Source organism: Tamandua tetradactyla, chromosome 8 (genome assembly GCF_023851605.1).
Source record: "Tamandua tetradactyla isolate mTamTet1 chromosome 8, mTamTet1.pri, whole genome shotgun sequence".
In the NCBI taxonomy this organism is placed as follows: domain Eukaryota; kingdom Metazoa; phylum Chordata; class Mammalia; order Pilosa; family Myrmecophagidae; genus Tamandua; species Tamandua tetradactyla.
The window spans coordinates 36,056,417-36,074,957 of NC_135334.1; the positions used below are offsets into that span (position 1 = coordinate 36,056,417).

The 18,541-nt window shown below is 34.7% G+C and overlaps 2 protein-coding genes across 6 annotated transcripts in view; one reads left to right on the forward strand and one right to left on the reverse strand.

Annotated features, from left to right (window-relative positions):
- Positions 1-9,699, forward strand: part of MSANTD4 (Myb/SANT DNA binding domain containing 4 with coiled-coils) — a 31,443-nt gene extending 21,744 nt beyond the window's left edge. For all 4 annotated transcript variants that reach the window (XM_077113099.1, XM_077113098.1, XM_077113101.1 and 1 more), the window contains 5 exons: positions 1,605-1,674; positions 3,273-3,506; positions 4,057-4,207; positions 6,269-6,651; positions 9,139-9,699. The gene's annotated coding sequence lies outside the window, so the exon portion shown is untranslated. The remainder of the gene's footprint in view (positions 1-1,604; positions 1,675-3,272; positions 3,507-4,056; positions 4,208-6,268; positions 6,652-9,138) is intronic.
- GRIA4 (glutamate ionotropic receptor AMPA type subunit 4) overlaps positions 2,677-18,541 on the reverse strand; it is a 393,417-nt gene continuing 377,552 nt past the window's right edge. The window contains exons 15-17 of one of the 2 annotated variants that reach the window (XM_077113093.1): positions 11,887-12,001; positions 9,459-9,593; positions 2,677-4,212 (exon numbers count right to left, since the gene is read on the reverse strand). In XM_077113093.1, coding sequence (XP_076969208.1) covers positions 4,048-4,212; positions 9,459-9,593; positions 11,887-12,001 — 415 coding nt within the window. In that variant the 3' untranslated portion in view covers positions 2,677-4,047. Of the gene's footprint in view, positions 4,213-9,458; positions 9,594-11,886; positions 12,002-18,229; positions 18,345-18,541 lie in introns of both variants that reach the window. The other variant, XM_077113096.1, reaches the window with a different exon arrangement.

The following is an 18,541-nucleotide window of genomic DNA, read 5'->3' on the forward strand; positions in this document are numbered from 1 at the left end:
CTGATCTTCTAAGTCCTTTTGGCCACCCAAAGAAATCTTTTTGGCCTTTCACCCAATATTCAACTTTCTTATTGGCTTCTTCTCCAATAGCTTTTATTTTTCCTCACTGCTCTGCCCACTTACTCACACAAAGAAAATAAAATCAAAGCAAGACAAACTAGTAGGTTTTTCTTATTTCAAGGGAAGCAATTTAGCCTTCTGTTACCAAATCTTATTGCTTGTTCTTCATCTTTTATTAAAATATTTTCTCTTTTGAAAAAGATTACTGGTACTAGTTGTTTAGAAAATACATAAATATAGCACCTATCATATTTGCATTTGGTTTTACAAATGCCAAATATTCTCATCTACTGAAATTAAAATCCTTTTGTGAATGTGCATGAAAAGGCACACTTTTTATGCAAAATCATATTAATAAGTATAAGGCAGATGAATTTGCACAATTTCAATTTTTTGATTTTTAAAATTTTTTATATTTTCTTCTTTGCACAATTTCAATTTATCTTTTCATGAACTCTACTATCTGTCACTTTTCATTCTGTTGTCTTTCTATTTCTTTTTCTAAATCGATGCAAATGTACTAAGAAATGATGAATATGCATCTATGTGATGATATTAAGAATCAATGACTGTATATGTAGAATGGAATGATTTCTAAATGTTGTGTTAGTTAATTTTTTTAATTAATTAAAAAAAAATTTTAAGACCCACAAAAAAAAATTTTTATATTTTCTTCTTTGCACAATTTCAATTTATCTTTTCATGAACTCTACTATCTGTCACTTTTCATTCTGTTGTCATTTCTGTTACCATATCATTAGTACTGCAAATTTAGAAAAATTATCTGAACGTTTTTTGCTGATATGGGTTTAATATAGAAAGTTGTTTTTTATGACTCAATATATATTGAACACTGAATATGTTCAATTGCAGTTGATAGTCTGCATTGGAAGAGCAGAGAGCATAGAGCTAACAAAGGGGCAGCAGCCTGAGCAGGTGCAGTAAGAGTGGGACTGGCATTTTCAATTAGTGGTTATTAAATTGCATGTAGCAAAGTGGTTCTCCTGAGGTTTATTTTTTGTCTTTCAAATGTGGTCATTGCATATATTTTAACTAGCTGGCGGGGTCTCAGAGTTGGCTTTGCTTGATAAGTTCAGGGAATTCTGCACTAGATGGTGAACTTGCTTGTTTGGTAACTGTAATTCTTCATTTCGTGCAACCACAGGAGAGAATTAAATGTTTTCAAATCACATTTCCTTGTTTTATAGTGTTTCTTCAGACTGGAATCCAAAGAGGTATCCTCTTTTACTGGTGTCACATTAATAATGTTGGTATAGCAAAATTATTCTTTACTATAAGAAATATAACTCCCAAACGGCACATCACTAATCCATTCTAATGTTTAAATGAAAGATAACTTTGGAAGTATGGTTAAAAACAGCAACAACAAAAAACTTGTTCTGGGTTATTTAGCTAACTAATGACAATTGCTGTAACTAAAAAAATTTATATCATAGTTAGTTACAGTTGCATGGAACACCTTTTCATCTAACCAGAAAATTCATCTGTTCACCTTTATGTTTCTCTTTAACCACCCTTTCCAGTGAAGTGGATGCCGTGAATCATACAACCTGATTTGACACACCATATACTTAACACATTTTCTACGGACTGGTAAGAAGGAAAATGTCTTAGTGCTTCCACTTAATTAAATTAATTCCATTCCATTCATTCATTCAACAAATATTTATTAAGCACCTACAATATGCCAGGCACTGTGCTGGGTGCTGGGGATACAACTGTGAACAGAATAGACACAGTCCCTGCCCTCAAGGAGCTTACAGTCTAGGAGTTATACAGACAAGTACACAGGCAATTACAATGCAGTATGGTAAGTGCCATGATGGGGAAAAACATTAAGAGGGGCACCTAGCTCAGTTTCATAGGGAGGGTGTGGTGGGTGGTCATGGGAATCTTCCCTTAGCAAGTAAAATTCGATTTAGATACTGAAGGATACTACAAGTTAGGTAAAAAGGAGGCAGAGAAGAATGTTACAGACTGAGGAAATAGTGTATGCAGTGTCCCATGTGCTGCGGTTGAGGTTCATTTGTGGGCTGGAGAATTTGGGAAGGGGTAAGAGGTAAGCAAGGGCCAGGCCATAAAGGGACTCCTGTGCTCTGCCAAAGAGCTTGGGATTTCTCCTGAGGGAACAATGTGTGTGTGTATGTGTGTGTGTGTGTGTGTGTGTATGTGTGACTCTTCAGATTTGCACTTTTTTTCAGATTACTCTTACTGTGGCACAGAGACTGGAGGGAGGGGGTGGATCTCAAGAGTTGTGGCAAGGTGATCAATCCTTCCCTTTTTCCAAATACCTCTCCCCTGTGTATCACACCAGGCTCTCAGTAGCCCGTGCAGTTGAATGCATTCATTTAACAAGCCCCTGACAAGCACCCAGAAGACTCTTAGCACCTTCAATTATTGAAATGCAACTTATCTTTCAAGGCCAGATTTCCAAAATCATCTAACTTGTGCTTTCCACCAAGATCCCTAAATACTGTGATTTTTATCACTATTATGATGCTTATTTATTATGTCAAAGGAACCAAACCTTCTTTTGAACTGTTAATTTAATCCATACACAATATAAAGTATTTAAAATAAATAAACATGGGTATAATTTCCTTTACATTTTCCATTTGAGAACAAGGACTAGTTTCTTCATTTGTTGTCTAAATTATTAGTGCTGTCACAGGATTTAAATAGAACAATGAAGATGGGGGGAGAAGCCCAAGAGACATAATTTTATGCAGGAAAATACAATCAAGTAAAATTTCAATACACAGTAACAGGGTATGTTGCTATAATGACAATGATTTGTTTCTGGACTCAGAGATTCCATCTTTGACAATTTAACCTGCTAATAAGCCAAAGATTTTGTAAAAGATGGATAACTTAGTATGCAAAAATAATAAAGACTAGCTACATTTTCCAATATGACCCATCACTTGACCTCAACAATCCTTCCTAGAGTCTTATAATTTCTTAAATCACTATTATAATGGTAAGAAAACAACTTTAAGCTCTGTAGATATTGTAAGAACGTCTCGTTTTATTCTTTTTGGTGGGTACAAAAACCACAATTTTGTACACGGAACAAGATTATAAATAATACTGATAACATGAGTGACCCGTAGTCTTTTTTTTGAATCTACAATGCAGACTGATGATTTTACGTCAACATTTTCTTCTTTTTTTGTTTTTGTTCCTGGTAGTGAGACAAATGCAATCTGTGGACACCAACTCATGTAACAGAGTGAAGGTTATAGCAAACAAGATGACCAACAACTCTTATAAAAAAAAGTCTCTAAAGTTTATTACAGTGATGGCATTTATATCAATTATTGCAATGTATTGTTCCCTAAGATGGTTAGAAAAAAGAATCGTGTTGTCCTCTATTGAATGGACGTCAGTTAAAAAGCAAGCATGTTTCAGTATTTTTCTCCAAAGTAAGTATAAATACTTTCTTTAAATTTTTTTTCACAGGATTTACATGTTTGTTTATTATTTTCTGTTCACAGTTTAGTGTTTGTTTTCTCAGCTGGATACTCTTCCATTGACTATATGCGTGTTCTGGAGACATAGGTTAGCAGGTTGACTTCTAGAACTATTTTATCCCTTGCGGTGAAGACAGTGGCCTTTCTAAGCAAGAACTTCACAGTTCAATGCGCTGACTCAGAAGTCTGATTAGTTTTTAAGTCCACTCCAGTGAAATTTGTTGCTGTTAATACACCCACCCCAGCTCCCCCCACCCGCTCCCCAAAAAAACCTAACGTGTGAGTTTTCCTGATATAAAATCTGAGTTTGGGTTTCCGAGCTGAGCTCATGCACACGTTGCTGACGCTGAAATCTGGCACATTAGGACGTACTTCCCTCTCTCAGCCCAAGGACTGGTTTACCAAAGACGCTCGCTTGGCGGGTCCCTCAGGGGTGCGTTTCCATCAGTCACCAACACAGTTTTATTAAGGCACTCAATTATTTTTTTGGTTTTTATGGTAGGTCCGATGCAATGACAGCCAGTCCTGAACTTTGTCTGATTGCAGTTCCAGCATGCACAGCCTTTGGGCAGTCCGGCGTCAAGACACGGCCATTTTCTCCCACGCTCCCAGTGATGGATAATCTGGCTTTGTTTCTTATGGCTTCAGAAAAGGTCAGCTGGGTTGCATGGAAAGGAAACAGAAAGAATGTGGAGTGTTACAATATTTCTGTTTCTTCAACAAAATATGACACAACGAACACCAAAATATCAATATTTAGACATCTGCATTTTTTTTCCGTATACTTTTGGTCATATAAAAATTGCTTATAAAGGGAAAGAAAAGCTCAGATGCACCGAAGAATTAATCAGTCTGGAATTTGTGGTCCTACCTGTTTGATAACTAGGTCTTAAAGAAAACATAAAGCTAGGTTTTGTTGAGCAAATCTGGGCCAGGTCACATCTATTAACCTGACAGACTGTATACCCTAGTACTTCTGGTCCAGGTTAAGTGCTCCTTTATGTTTGAGCAATATTCCTTAATTTTTTTTTGGGGGGGGAGGCGTGCATTGGCCAGAAATTGAACCCTGTATGACAGGCAAGCATTCTACCACTGAAGCACCTGTGCACCCCTCTTTAAATATTCTTTTCTTATTAAAAAAATGTCTTTATATAAAGCAAGGATTATACTCTTAAAAATGTGATGAATTGTCTAAAACTATATTGACTATTCATGGCAGATCTTTCTATTTTCATAACACAGACCTATGCACAGACACTTTCATTCATTCACAACAGTTAGTTATAGACATGACCAAAACAGTACAATTAGTTACATATAATTCACTCTGTGCCTACTATGGAAGCTATGGCTCATATTTTAAGAAATGTGTTTAAAGGAGAATGCACTGAAAAGGGACATCTGTCAGTGCCTCCTGAAAGGTCATCACTGGGGAACTTCCTAGATTGAAATTATGGTGTTTGGGTGTTTAAAATCCTCATTTAAATTCCATTTTCTGTCATATTAGGTAGTAGATAATAATATTACAGAGAGGAGAAACACGCAGTGATATTATGTAAATCTAATTACTATTCACTCATTGCCTTTAATTCTTCCTAGTAGCTGAATTCTAATGTTAACTCAATAGGAAAATAAGGCAAATGTAATATTTCCTAAGTTTTTTATGGCTCAGTGATAACTCTACAATATCTCAATTTTCTGTTATCAATATAAGTGTATCCTATTCCTTAGGAAATTTCATTCTTGTATTTTTTCTGTCCTTAAACTTAACTATTAGAATAATTATAAATTATATGATTAAATTAACCATCAAATCAAATAATGTTAAAATGAAAAGGTGTAGAGATCAGATACCCTGATAACTTCAGAAACTTTGAGTCAGATTGCTAGTTAATAATATATTGGTGATAAAAACAAAAGTCAATCTCATGCCTTACTGAATGGTTTCAAAAATTAACACATCTTCATTATCAGAAGTTAGGATACAGTCTCTATAGAAATCTTAATTGCTTTTATATTTAGTAATAATAGCAAATATAATGAGAATTTTGGGAGAAAACGATATTCCTATTTGGTTATCTTCTCCTAGTCCCTTGAAATCAAGGTTCTTCTGCCATTTTTTGGGCACATAACAGGCACTCAGTAAATATTTGTTGAATGGATGAATGTCTGTATATGGAAAGTTACCTTTTTCTTCCTTTTAAGTGAAACTGATGGGATAAAATTCTAAATGAAGCATTTGTCAGAACTTGCAGAGCTGTACACATAAAAGGGTGAATTTTACTGCATGTAAAGTTTATCTTTAAAATTTTTTAAATGAATATAAATTGAACAGATACAAAACTTCAATATACCAATACGTGATTTAGAAATGCAACAATTCAATTTGATTAAATTCAACCAACATTTGAAAAGATCCCTTAATCAAAGACCTTACTCATATGGCAGAATCTCACCATGAAACAGTGGGCATGGCTGCAAGAGTATTTCTTTAAAGTAAGACTTTTGGGAGGGTCTGTTACTAGAGATGAACATATTGTGCTTAATATTAGAATGCATATATTTTTGAGTGTGTATATAAAAAGAATCATTGGCAAAGCAGTATAATTTGTTATCAAGAAAATCTAGCAATAAAATGTTCTATGTAAGAAACAAAGGTCAGGACTTGGTATCAAAGCCGCTGGATAACTTTCTAATATAATCCTGATTTTCAGTGTTATGTACTATTGATGGACGTGTTTTTGGGTCAGAACCTTTTAATGGACCCATCTGCTTGGAACTACCATTTATAGTGTTGGCATTTCCCCTGAGCTTCTAGGGAAAACAATCTCTGGGCCATTTAGAGTAGATTCGTTGGATTTGTCAGTCATATGCTGAGAAGAAAACTTGAAAAATGAGTATCCATGAGTCTAATCCAAGCCAGTATATTAGCCATTTTCAACAAGGTGCTTTGGGAAGCTTCAGAGAACCAAGACGACTCGGCGGACGCAGACTTAAGTCAGGCGGTTCCAGAGAATCCATGGTCATCAAATTAAAGCCAAATCAAGATCAATGTCAGAAAGAATGTCCTGCTTCAGATTCCATTTCAACGTTTATAGTAAGTAAAATAGAGATTATTGTTTAAAAATCTAGTAATTTAGCTTAAAATTGTTTTTGAAGAGGAAATACTAAAATACAATTAATAAAAGCATTGTGAATTTTTGAGAGAATTTTTTCGGAAGGCTTTTGTCATAAAAGCCTATATTTGTGCTTTCTGTTTTCTTGGAATCTATTGTGAGGAAAGGAAAACTTCCTAAATGCAAAAAATTCCATGGCCTTTCAAATAACATTTCCTTCCTTACAGATGAGTACAATGGAATGTGATAAATCTTTGGTACTCCCTATTTTCTCTTTAAATCTGTTTTTAACATTCTTATTCTCTGTCCTTCATCTCTTGATTCTTCCATAAAATGCCTTTTTTATTCATCTTTCTGTGAACCTATTGAGGCTGATTAAACTAGGAAACTTTCTAATAAATTTACATATGGTTTGGGTTTGTTGAATTCTTATGGCTAAGGGCTGTGACTTTAATTATATGTGTTCCTTCTAGGGGTGATCACTTTTGAGTCCACAGTCTGTCATGCGTTGGAAGTCTCAGGTTGTGATTTTTAGATTCTGGGCAAAACACCTAAATTATCAGTCATTTACCTAATATGATCAACAGGATTTTTGAAAGAAAACATCCATTGAATGTGAGTGTGTGGTAAAAATTGCTAATGTTCAGTTCTTCTCCACAGATGCAGATCATTTCATTTACTCTGAATGCCATGAAGCCTTCTAAAAATGGATATGAATTTTTTTTATTTGAAATGTATTGTCTTAAATGTTGACCATAGCTCTAAAGGCAGTTAAGTTGCTTCTAGTTGCATGTGTTGAACTGAAATGTCAGATTCTGACTACTGCCCCCTCTAAATTATTAATCTTAATGATATGCACATAACCTGGGAATGTGTATCTCTTTTTAACAACTTCCCAGAACTTTGTAATGAACTGGTATCCCAATGTATTTCTTTCCAAAACCCGAATATTCCTTTGCTTTGCCTTGCTTCCCTGCCCACTTCATTGATGGTTTGGATGCTTTGCTATGCCAAAGAAAAGTCAATTTTAATAAACTTTTAGTACCCCTTTTTTGAGACAGTTTATAAAACTCATCTCAAAATGATATCAGAATTGGCTCTGAAGTTGGTATTTTTGGGGGGAGGGTGGAATTCTCTTGGGAAAATCTCTCTTTGACTCTGTATTAAGATGAAACAATACCCATAATTGAGAAGACACTTTGACATTGCCCTAGCTTGTTGTTTTGCTTTTAGAGGGTATTACCAAAGCATTTTTATCTGAATGAATTGAGGGTTTAGTTCTTAATTCTTCTTTACAAAATTGGCAAGTATCTATCTGCTATTATCTATGTGCAGTTGCACTCAGATATTGATTTCTAGACTATGGATAAAAGCAATTTGATTTTGGTAAAAAGAGATGGCTTTTTTAAAATTTTAAACTAACAGGCATTTCTATAAATTTTATGTAAAGAAATATCAAAGGCCAATGCATGTCTTTCTAGCATAACCTCAGATGCATATATTATTCTTATTAATATTTATATTGTGTTTCTGACTTTGGGGTTTGATCTAGCACTGAATGTCTCTTGTAGGTTCAAAGGCTCATTTATATCTGTAATCAGAATGAGCAGCCTATTCAGTTAGCTATTATATATAATTTTAGAAAATGGGTTTTAGAAACCTGATGTCAGGAAGGACAATAACAAATGCTTTCATATCTTATTTTAAAAGCACTTTCTATCATTACAGAGAAAGAGCAGTGGACAGTTAGATTCTTAAAAAATGATCCAGCTCCTGTGTTTTTATGGAATGTTTACACTGTTTTATTGTGACATGATAAGAGGATGTGAGTAAGTAGGGCTGAACCTGCCTTGCTTAAAAGCAATTGAAATGGGAAAAAAAGCCCCTAACAAGTCACTGCAATTTTCATCTTCTGCTGCATCCCTCTTACATTTATGGGTAACATCTTTGAATGGAGAATGTATTGCCTAAAATGCTTATTCACCATAGTGATACTTTGAACATTAGAGTGGTGTTTCATTTAATAAATGTGAAGTATAGTCAATATGCTGACGACCACTCCTGCCTAATGTCTGGCTGAAGGACTACTGTCTGCTAAATAAACAGCAGGGTTTCACTCTTTAAAAATACAGAATAATGGCTAATGTAAAACAAATTGTAGCAGAAGTTAAAATTCATTGAGCACTTACTATGTGCCTGACACTTCCTTGAAATTTTTATACATATTGTACCTCAGAAAACAATATGACATTTATCAAAAAATAGGCAAAATGTCTAGGCTTTGATTTCAAACAGGTTTTGAGCTTATTTTGTTAGCATTTATCTTAAAATTGGATTGTTGCTGAGAAGATTAGCCTAGCCTATGTGTAAGGAAATCCAAGTTTAATTTCCAATATCTCCCCCATTTCAGAATATTAGTTTAAATAATTTCATACAATAATTCTGGATATTTGTTTTTGTAATTCTAGCCCTTGCAATGCAGATATCTAGAGGCAACACAGAGTTCCGAACAAGTACGTCTGCAGCCAAAGAAAACCGAACCACTTTGCACTGAAGTTTTCAAAATATAAAGCTCTAACTAGAAGCAAGCAGTATCACCACTGGACAGACAGGTCACAACACACTGCGTTTACAGGATGCATCACCCACTCACTGTAGTAGGCCCTAAGTCCTACCCCTAAATTTTAATACTTTCGGTTCCATATACGTTGTAACCTTCTCTATAGGTTGCTAAATTCTGGGTATTCTGCGAGGAAGTTGGGTTAAAAGTCTGTGCACTCTTTGCCACCTTCATTCTCTTCGCCTCTGCCCTGGACTTGTAACAGAACTCTATCAAAGCCACCAGCATTGCCAAGCCCAGGCCGCCAACCAGAATGTAGAAGACGCCTGCTACGTTGCTCAGGCTCAAGGCACTCGTCTTGTCCTGCGGGGGGATAAAGACACTTTTGTTAACTGTGGAAACGTCACATCCAAAAGGTAAAAGCACACATGAAATCCAAACAGCCAATTCGAGTAAATGCATAATTTAATTTTTTTTTTTTTTATGTACAGGTTTAAGTCACCGTTGTTGGTTTACGGATTTAAACATAAAGCTTATATATCTTGGGAGAAGTGCCCATAAATAATACGTGATCACATTCAATAACATCTGTAACATTTTATCACTGTTAACTAGGCAGTGAAAGGCACTATTCTTGGCCGTATATAAATATTTAAATATTCATATAGGACGGTAGGAGAGGGCTTATTAATGTTAAGTTTAAAATGTTTAAAATCCATTTACAGGGGATGGGGACCTCATTTGGCATTTCTCCCATTAAAATACTCTGTTTAGTTTTTGGAATTTCTTTTGAACGAATCTAACTTCACATTTCTTACTTAAGGAACTTGGAAACTTTAAGTTAGTAGTTTCACAGTTTCTTCCTCATACTTTATAAGACATGCACATACTGCGTGAGGGGTGCACATTATTTGCTTTTTTCAGTTCCATCAGTATGGGAAATTTCATGAAAAAAATGTCACTTTTACATATCATAGGTTATATGCTATTTAGAAATAATTATATATACATCACACACATGCTATTTAGAAATAATTATACATCACCTTTAGAAATCTTTTTAGAAGATAACTTTAAAAAAATACACAAATTACCATGGTCAATTGAGGAAGTGCTTATGTATGGCCAAAATTATAACTGTTTTTATTGATTTAAAAATGCAATTTCATTTCCATTTAAAAAATGCTGAGACAATTGATATTTAGATATTTTCTTTTTTTCAGAACTTTAGTACATATTTTATATTATAATAAGTTCAGAAATAGCCAAACATATGATTGGGAGATATTAAAATTGTAGCAAGAGTCTAGAACTTTTTTTTTACAAATTGTAAACAGGTTTATTATATTACATTCTTCAAAAAGAGTATTTTGTGTGAAATACCTGAAGGATGCCCTATGACCATCAACTTCTCAGCCATCTGTTTTATGCAAGAGGGGGTTCAGACACTTAAATCATTTTATCGGAGTGTTTAATTTAAAAAGACACTATATATTCTGTTCACTTAGCTATGACATCACTGTTTGGGCCAAAAAACTTAGGGCACTGTTTTTAAAAACAACAACAGCAACAACTCAGTAAGTATTTGTGCTTCTCCTACATTAAGTATTTCATTATCTGAGCCACGTTCATTTCATTTCATTCTGGAATGAGTGATTCAGTGGAATGCAGAAATGATTAAAATATAGGGATGAACCCTGAAAAAGGTCGATTAACATGTCTCGTTCTTTAACTGATTGTGACTTCTATTTAAAAGTCATGTGCTGGTCTTAAGTAATCAATAATTATTTTTTCTTTCTTGAAAACTACAGATAAATTAAGATAAATTTTCAGGCATTGTTATTATGTTCTATTAATTTATGTAAACATTTAGATTCACTGATAATTCTTGTTTTATATATATATATTTCTTTAGAATAAAAACATAACTGATTTTAACACTTTTTTTATACTCAACTGAATCAGGCCTATAGGTTCCTGAATTGATCTGAAAAGAATTCATCGATCAGAAATTTTAGAACTTGAGGATATTATATATTTTATATATATAATTATTTAAATATATAATTTATATATTATATAAATCAATATACACTGACGTGTTAAATAAGTTTGATCGGGAGAAACTTTTACCGTTTATCTGCCAACACAGAAATATAATAGGGCTCTTTAATTTGGAAATATGGAGACAAAAGACTGAACTTCTGCATGAACACTTATTTAATATTTAAAATCTTTATTTTTCTGAATGGCTACCGATCTATTTATACCATTTCCTGTTTTCTGAATACATTTTGAAATAACAGATTTCATGATCTCTGCCCCCAAACAAACAAAATCCAACCAAAAAAGCACAGTACTTTCATTAGTGGTACGTAAATTTGAGAATACTATAAGGAATTTTAGTTTTGTTGTTTTTTGTTGTTTTTGTTTTTGCAGTTAAGTTTATTTAAAAGCATTACTATTGGGGGGAGCAGGTTGCAATTTCATGAAAAGACAGTCCCGGTAGCTGGAATTTATGACATTAGCTTTTAATTTAGGCAGTGGTTGAATGTATAGGGAAATTTCAGTTTTTACTGTTTCCATATACTTTGGACAATTGCTCCCGTTTACTGCTTTGTGAACACAAGAGGAGGCCCGAACTGCAGCGACTGACCTTGCTTCCAGAGTCCTTGGGTCCACATTCACCTTTATCGTACCACCATTTGTTTTTCAGCTTGTCTAAGACGCCTGCCTCACTGAGTTTCAAAACGGCAAGGTTTACAGGAGTTCTTCACGTGGAAAATAACATAAATAACATTATATATGTTATTTTATGTTATTCAAGTAAAACTACATTAGAATCGCATGGCAAAGTGACAGAGCAGAGGCCACAGTAGGTGCTATGTCTTGTACTGTAGGCCCAGGTTTAGAAACAGACATAAAACTGGGGCCTGCTCCATCGCTTTAGGTAACAGGCACATACTGCTAGGGAGGATTTTTAAATAAAATGTATGCAGTTACTGTGAATCCAAAACTATTGGCCTGGCTGGGTTTCTCTGACATTGACAGTTTTCCAAAGTAAATCGAGTCCTTCAAAATCCAGGAGCTCTTTCTCCTTTCAAAATTAACAGAAGTGGCTGCAGGTGGACAGACATAGAGGCTGGATAGGACTGATTTCATTTCTTGCATGCATCACAATCAGTTAGGGGAATTTTACTTTATGCTTTAAAAGTATGCCTACAGTACCCACCATTAAATCGAATCCTTAACCATTGGCACCCAGTCCTAAATGAAAGAGGAGGAGGATTCAGGTGTTATGGACAAAGGGCCTCCTTATGCAAAGATGATCATAAGACAAATATGTAAATTCTTATTTTAAAGCCTAAGTCCATGATGATGTTTTCCTTCTGAAAGGCAGTGTTTAACAAAAATATTTATCATCCTTTGGAGATTTTTAAGTCTGCCACAATTATTTGTCTTGCTGATCTATTACCTTATTTCTCCTAGGAAATGTTAAGTGCAGTTAAATAAACACAGCGTGCATTTATTTAGTTCCCAGGGGGTTAATTCTATAAACCTAGTCCACAAACCTATCGACCCTACTAGGTAATGCATTAATACTGATGACGATGATGGCTAAACTGAGCACTTACTATGTACCAGGCACTGTTATAAGCTTTCTACATGTTTAATTAACTGTTATCATTCACATTTTACAGATAAGGAAAAGAAGGCAGGGAGAGCGTAATTAACTCATCTAGAATCGCACAGCCAGGAAGCAGTGAGTCAGGATTTGTAGCAGTCTGACTTCATAGCTCACGCTGTTAAAAACATAAATAGAAACTCAGGAAATGGGATTTTTGACTGTGCTTCCTGGATAACAGTTAAATCAAAATTCATTTTTCTCCTTGTACCCTGGCTCTGGAAAAAGTTTCTAATATATAATAGATTTTATTTTTGTCTTTCTAGTTTCTGAATACAATTTAATTTATTTATCCATGTTATAAAATCTAATCTATGGCTTCCGTTCATTGCTCCATTTAAAAGATAATATGTGTGTTTGCATGATTCTAGAGTAGTTTGTTCAAATTGCTTTTTGAATTAAAATTTGACACAAAAAAGCTGAGTTCAGGGGGTGGAGTGGGATGAAGATTCTGGTTAGTTAAGGTACTTGATTAATTTTGCTCAAATTAACCCAGGTTCTACGACCTATACAGTTTCCCTCCCCACCCACCCCCAATCCCCTGTGTATCAATGGATTGCTACAAAACCGTAATTGCAGGTTGACTGTGGACTATGAACTCCCTGAGAGCTGGAGCCACGTCTCATTCATCTCTGTAAAACAGTATTTACCAGAGTATATGACTCAAAGTAGGTACTCTCTAAAATTGCTAACTTTAAGTTACTTTGAATGCAGAACAAGCTTTTTCATTTAACTGATTATAGAAAAGTTTTAGTCACCAGGCTCACCAAGGCCTTTTGAACAGATGCTGGTGAGTTAGACAGCCAATATTGTACTCCTTGAATGGGGCTGGGATGAAAGAAGGAGGACTTGGTGCTAAAAACAGGAGAAAAATGAAAAGAGGAGAGTTAGTTTCCTTTCATAAGGCAAAATTGTGGAATAGATGAAGAATGCCTCTGGCTTATCTCCTTCCCTCTTAAGGTACTTGGTTCTTCTACCCTTCTACTCTTGCTTCTTTGTACCTTCCGGTAGTAGCTTCTGTAGCTTGGTTTTTCTGGGGTGGGGGCAGGGAGGGTGCGATTTAGACTGGCATTTTACGTAGAAGATATATATTATTAACCAAACTAAACATTCAATTTGTGGAGCAGGGAATTTATTACTATGAGATTCCTTCTTCAAGGGTCAGCTGCCCTTATTGGTTTCTGTTAAACACATATTTGTCTTTCCCATTTTTTCCTCCATATGAAGGCATATTCTGTGTAATAATTCCACGCTTTATTCTTGCACTGCTTTTCATGGCTGTGGTGAAGGGGAACAGGCTGCTTGTAAGTTTAACATATTTTCAAATCAAGAATGCTTCAAAGCAGATGAATGTATAATGTTACAGCTTTCTCAGTGTGACTGTGTGATTGTGAAAACCTTGTGCCTGATGCTCCTTTTATCTACAATATTGACAGATGAATAAAAAATATGGATTAAAAATAAATAAAAAATAGGGGGAACAAATGTTAAAATAAATTGAGTAGATTAAAATACTAATGAACAATGAAAGGGGGTGGTAAGGGATATAGAAAAAAAATAGGGGGAACAAAGGTTAAAATCTATTGAATAGATGGAAATACTAGTGGTCAATGAGAGGGAGGGATAAGGGGTATGGTATATGTGAGTTTTTTCATTTTTCTATTTATTTCTTTTTCTGGAGTGATACAAATGTTCTAAAAAATGATCATGATGATGAATATACTACTATGTGATGATATTGTGAACCATTGATTGTACACCATACACGGAATATTTGTATGTTAAGAATGTTCATGTTTATATGTTGTTTTGGTTTGATAATACAAAATAAATTTTAAAAAAAGGAATGCTTCAAAGCACTAAATTAAAAACCAGGAATTGTGTGATCAAATATAATTCCTAGAGAATGCATAATTTGCTAAACATGATTACAAAATGATTTTATACAAATATCCACATCTATGAATGTACATATGTTTATATTCATAAAGAATGAAGTATAAAATAAACAGAAAATTATTTTTAAGCTATTATTAGCATAATGGGATTAGAGATATTTACAACTAGAACCAAGATTAAGCTAATTAAAAATTGGTATAAAATTCTGGGTATGCTTTGTGCTCAAATGAAACTGTATTAATCAAAGGGGGAAATATGTTTTAGACATTGCAGTTGATATTTTTTAACTGGTTCATTGCTAATTAGTAAATTTCTGCTATTTTATTCTCAAGAATGAGTATGAATTTCTTATGACCTTAAAGATCACCTGTCAATAATATTAACACTATCGAAGGAACACGTATTCAAATAAAGAGGAATTTGTACCCCCAGATCATGCCCTTCCATTTTAATTTATTTCATTTCACTTTATCCTGCACCTTTGTTAAATGTTTTATGTCTCATTTTAAGCGTCTTGGCTGAGGGCTGCTATATCAGAACTTCTAGGCCTGGGGGGTGGTAAGCGAATGGCCCTCAGGTGAGCAGAGATGCTAATTATGGCATAGCTGAGGGTCTGATTGGGAAGCTGCCAACGCTGAACAGCTGGTTATATTAAATCATATGCTTCTTTAGAGAAAGGGCGATGGCTATTTCTCTCCTCCCCACCATAAGTACACTGGCATACTGTCCAATTAAAGCAGTAGTTTAATAATTTGCTGCTAAATAAAAGGCTGGGGATGTCCTCCATTGGTTATAATCCTGCAAATGGTGGAGACACAGGTTTCCTTTCCTTCACCAGCTGAATCACAGTGATCAGGAAAGGTAGTTTTCGTCTACCAAAATTTAGTATTTGAAAACCAGGTAACACAGGATTTCAGCATGCTTGAACTGAGATCTCTGAATGTACTTCCTGTCCCCCCACCGCCATGAATTTGCAGCATTTATTTGTCACTTCTGTTCTGCCTTTACACTCAGCCTTAGAGCAAGCTGAGTTCTTCAAGTTATTACTTTTTCTCCTTAGTTTACCTCTTTTGAAGACAATCAGACCAAATTGGAAGGGAGAAGCAAATTTAAAAAGAAAATCGGTTACCTGTGAAGTTGAAAACAATGTTGTTAGGAGGTACAGAACAAAGCAATGAAAAAGAGGCAGCCTCCTCCTGTTAATTTAAGTTAGGTCAGGCCATTTAAAATATCAAATTCAAAGTAAGGCACTTATTGACATTTAGATTGTATAGTAACAATCTGTTCTCTTGGTGGTAAACATTATATCAATATAAAATCTACCTGGAATTATTTTAGTATGAAACTAAAATTCCTGAGGGAAAAAGAATTTCATTTGGGGTGAATATTTTATGTTAATTTTTATAACATTTTAGAAATTACTTAAGATTTGAAATAACATTTTTAGAATATCATTTTGCAGTTCATGTTTGGTGAAAGTAATATACCTTTTGCTGTAAGAATAAGCAGTTTCATTTTTTGAAAACCACAAGGTTAGATTCACCTTTCTTCTTTTGGGCAACAGATACTGAGTATCCATTATAAATCTGCAGTCAATGTGTGGGATGGATGCAGCCAGTTTAAGATTTGAGATGGCCAGTTCCTCAATTAAATAAAATGATTTTTGAGTTTTAAAATAGAGTTTTTTTTTTACTTTTGTAAAAATAAAAAGATGTTTACAATATGTGCTCCTTTTTTCTTAAGTTCCCTTTAATGTATGAATGCATTTATGAATCTTTAAAGTAAACTAAAATAAGACTTCATTGTTAATTATTATGGAAAATTTAATCTGGAAAGCAGTGTTAAACTTTTATTATTATGAAAATAACAATTTACAACCAAATTTTTCCTAATGGAATGGAATATCTTTGTTCTCATTTTCCCTGTTGTTATTACAGCATAGTTTCTTACATTTCTGTTTTGTATGGAGGAAATGCTAGGTTACTGGTCTAAACTTGAATACTTTTCTTTGCATAAATACATATATTTATTTACATTTTTATGAAAACCATCAGAAAAGTATAGGAAACCTGCAGCCCCAAAATATGAAAAGAATTAAATTCCGTAAGAAAACATATGGATGGTGTCTAGAATGGAGGTGCCTAAGGGGTCACTTGGGGGGGCATGGCCCCAGAGGAACCTACAAGATCTTCTCTTTAGGCTCTCTCTGCCTTTCCTCTCCAGACTCAGGTTCTTTCTCAGGATCTGGAGATGGATGGTTAGGATGGGGGAAATTAAGGATTGAATGATTCTGTTTTCTCCTCCTCTTTCACTGTGGGCAGAAAATTCACTTGGCAATGTTTGTTCTTCCTCCTGGAGCAGGGCTGGTTAGTAGATGGGAGAACACAGGTGAGTTGAATTTGAAAGATTTAATTAGATGTCGGGGGGAGGGAGGATGAGTGAGGTCAGCAGATATCTTCACCTGCACTCCCTAAAGAGAGCACTGTGCTGTGGGTTGGCTGGCCTAGGTAGGGAATTTACAGCCCAATCCAGAACCTGAAGATAAGCAGGATTTGCTATGTGAGGCAATTCTCTAGATTTTAAAACAAAAACAGGAGTGTACACTTCTAAATTTTCATTATTGTTACATACCAATCGAAGATAAATGATCAGGTTTCCAACTGTGAATTGTTTTTCTTTGAGTCTATAAGCTCTGGTATGTAATGAAGAAGGGTTCCTGAGACTTTTAATATTTTCTGTTAGTTATAAACTTTCTTTTTTGTGTTTAGCCACTGCTTAGAAATTTTAAAAAACTTATTTTATGGACCTGGAAATATGACATGGATGAGGTGAAGACAAAGCTGAGCTGATCTTGTTTTTGTAGCCTAGTTCATTTAAAGATAGCAAAAAATTTTTAGTTTATGTGACTGTTTCTGAAATGTTATTTGACTTTAATGGGAGGCTGAGCATCTTAGTTGGAACACAACTTCCTGGTAGGTATTTTTGATAGGTCTAGGTGGAGTAAGGTTTTTGCTGTAGATAATATTTGGTAGAAGGTCTGGCCTTATAATGGCGGAGAAAATAAGACAGAGACTTACCCTCTCCCTTCTCCTTTCTCTCTTCTCTAAATTGCTCTTTCAAAAAGTTGCATCCCTTCCTGTTTTCCAAGGACCAAGGTTTACAGGACTATAATGTCTGTTCCACAGCCTCTTCAAAGCCAGAGATTTTCAGTGAACATTTTAATTAGGCTTGTCAGTATGTCCCCAATTAACAGTTGCAAATATTTTTGCTTTGACAGTAATTGCATACTTAAGTGTGTGAAGTAACTTGACTAGCAGTTCTGGTGATATTACTAGGTACAAACCAGAAGTCTCCCAGCAGATGCACCTATTACTTTACATACTGTTTACCCGCTTTTGGTGACAGTGAGGCTAACCTTGGAGTCACCTCCCCCGCTGCCACATTCTCCTTTGTCGTACCACCATTTGTTTTTCAATTTGTCCAAGAGGCCTTGTTCATTCAGTTTTAAAACTGCGAGGTTAACAGCATTTCTTGAAACGATAAAACATATTTTGTAAGAAACTGCACAGCTGTTAAGATGTTAGAAGGAATGAGGACTTAAGCTCTTTTATAAGCTTCTCCCAGACGCTAAATAAACCTCTCATTTTGCCATCCTGCAGCCCCTTACACCAGAGTCCAAACCAAGGCAACTGCAACTAATTTCAAATTTATTAAACATGCAGTAATT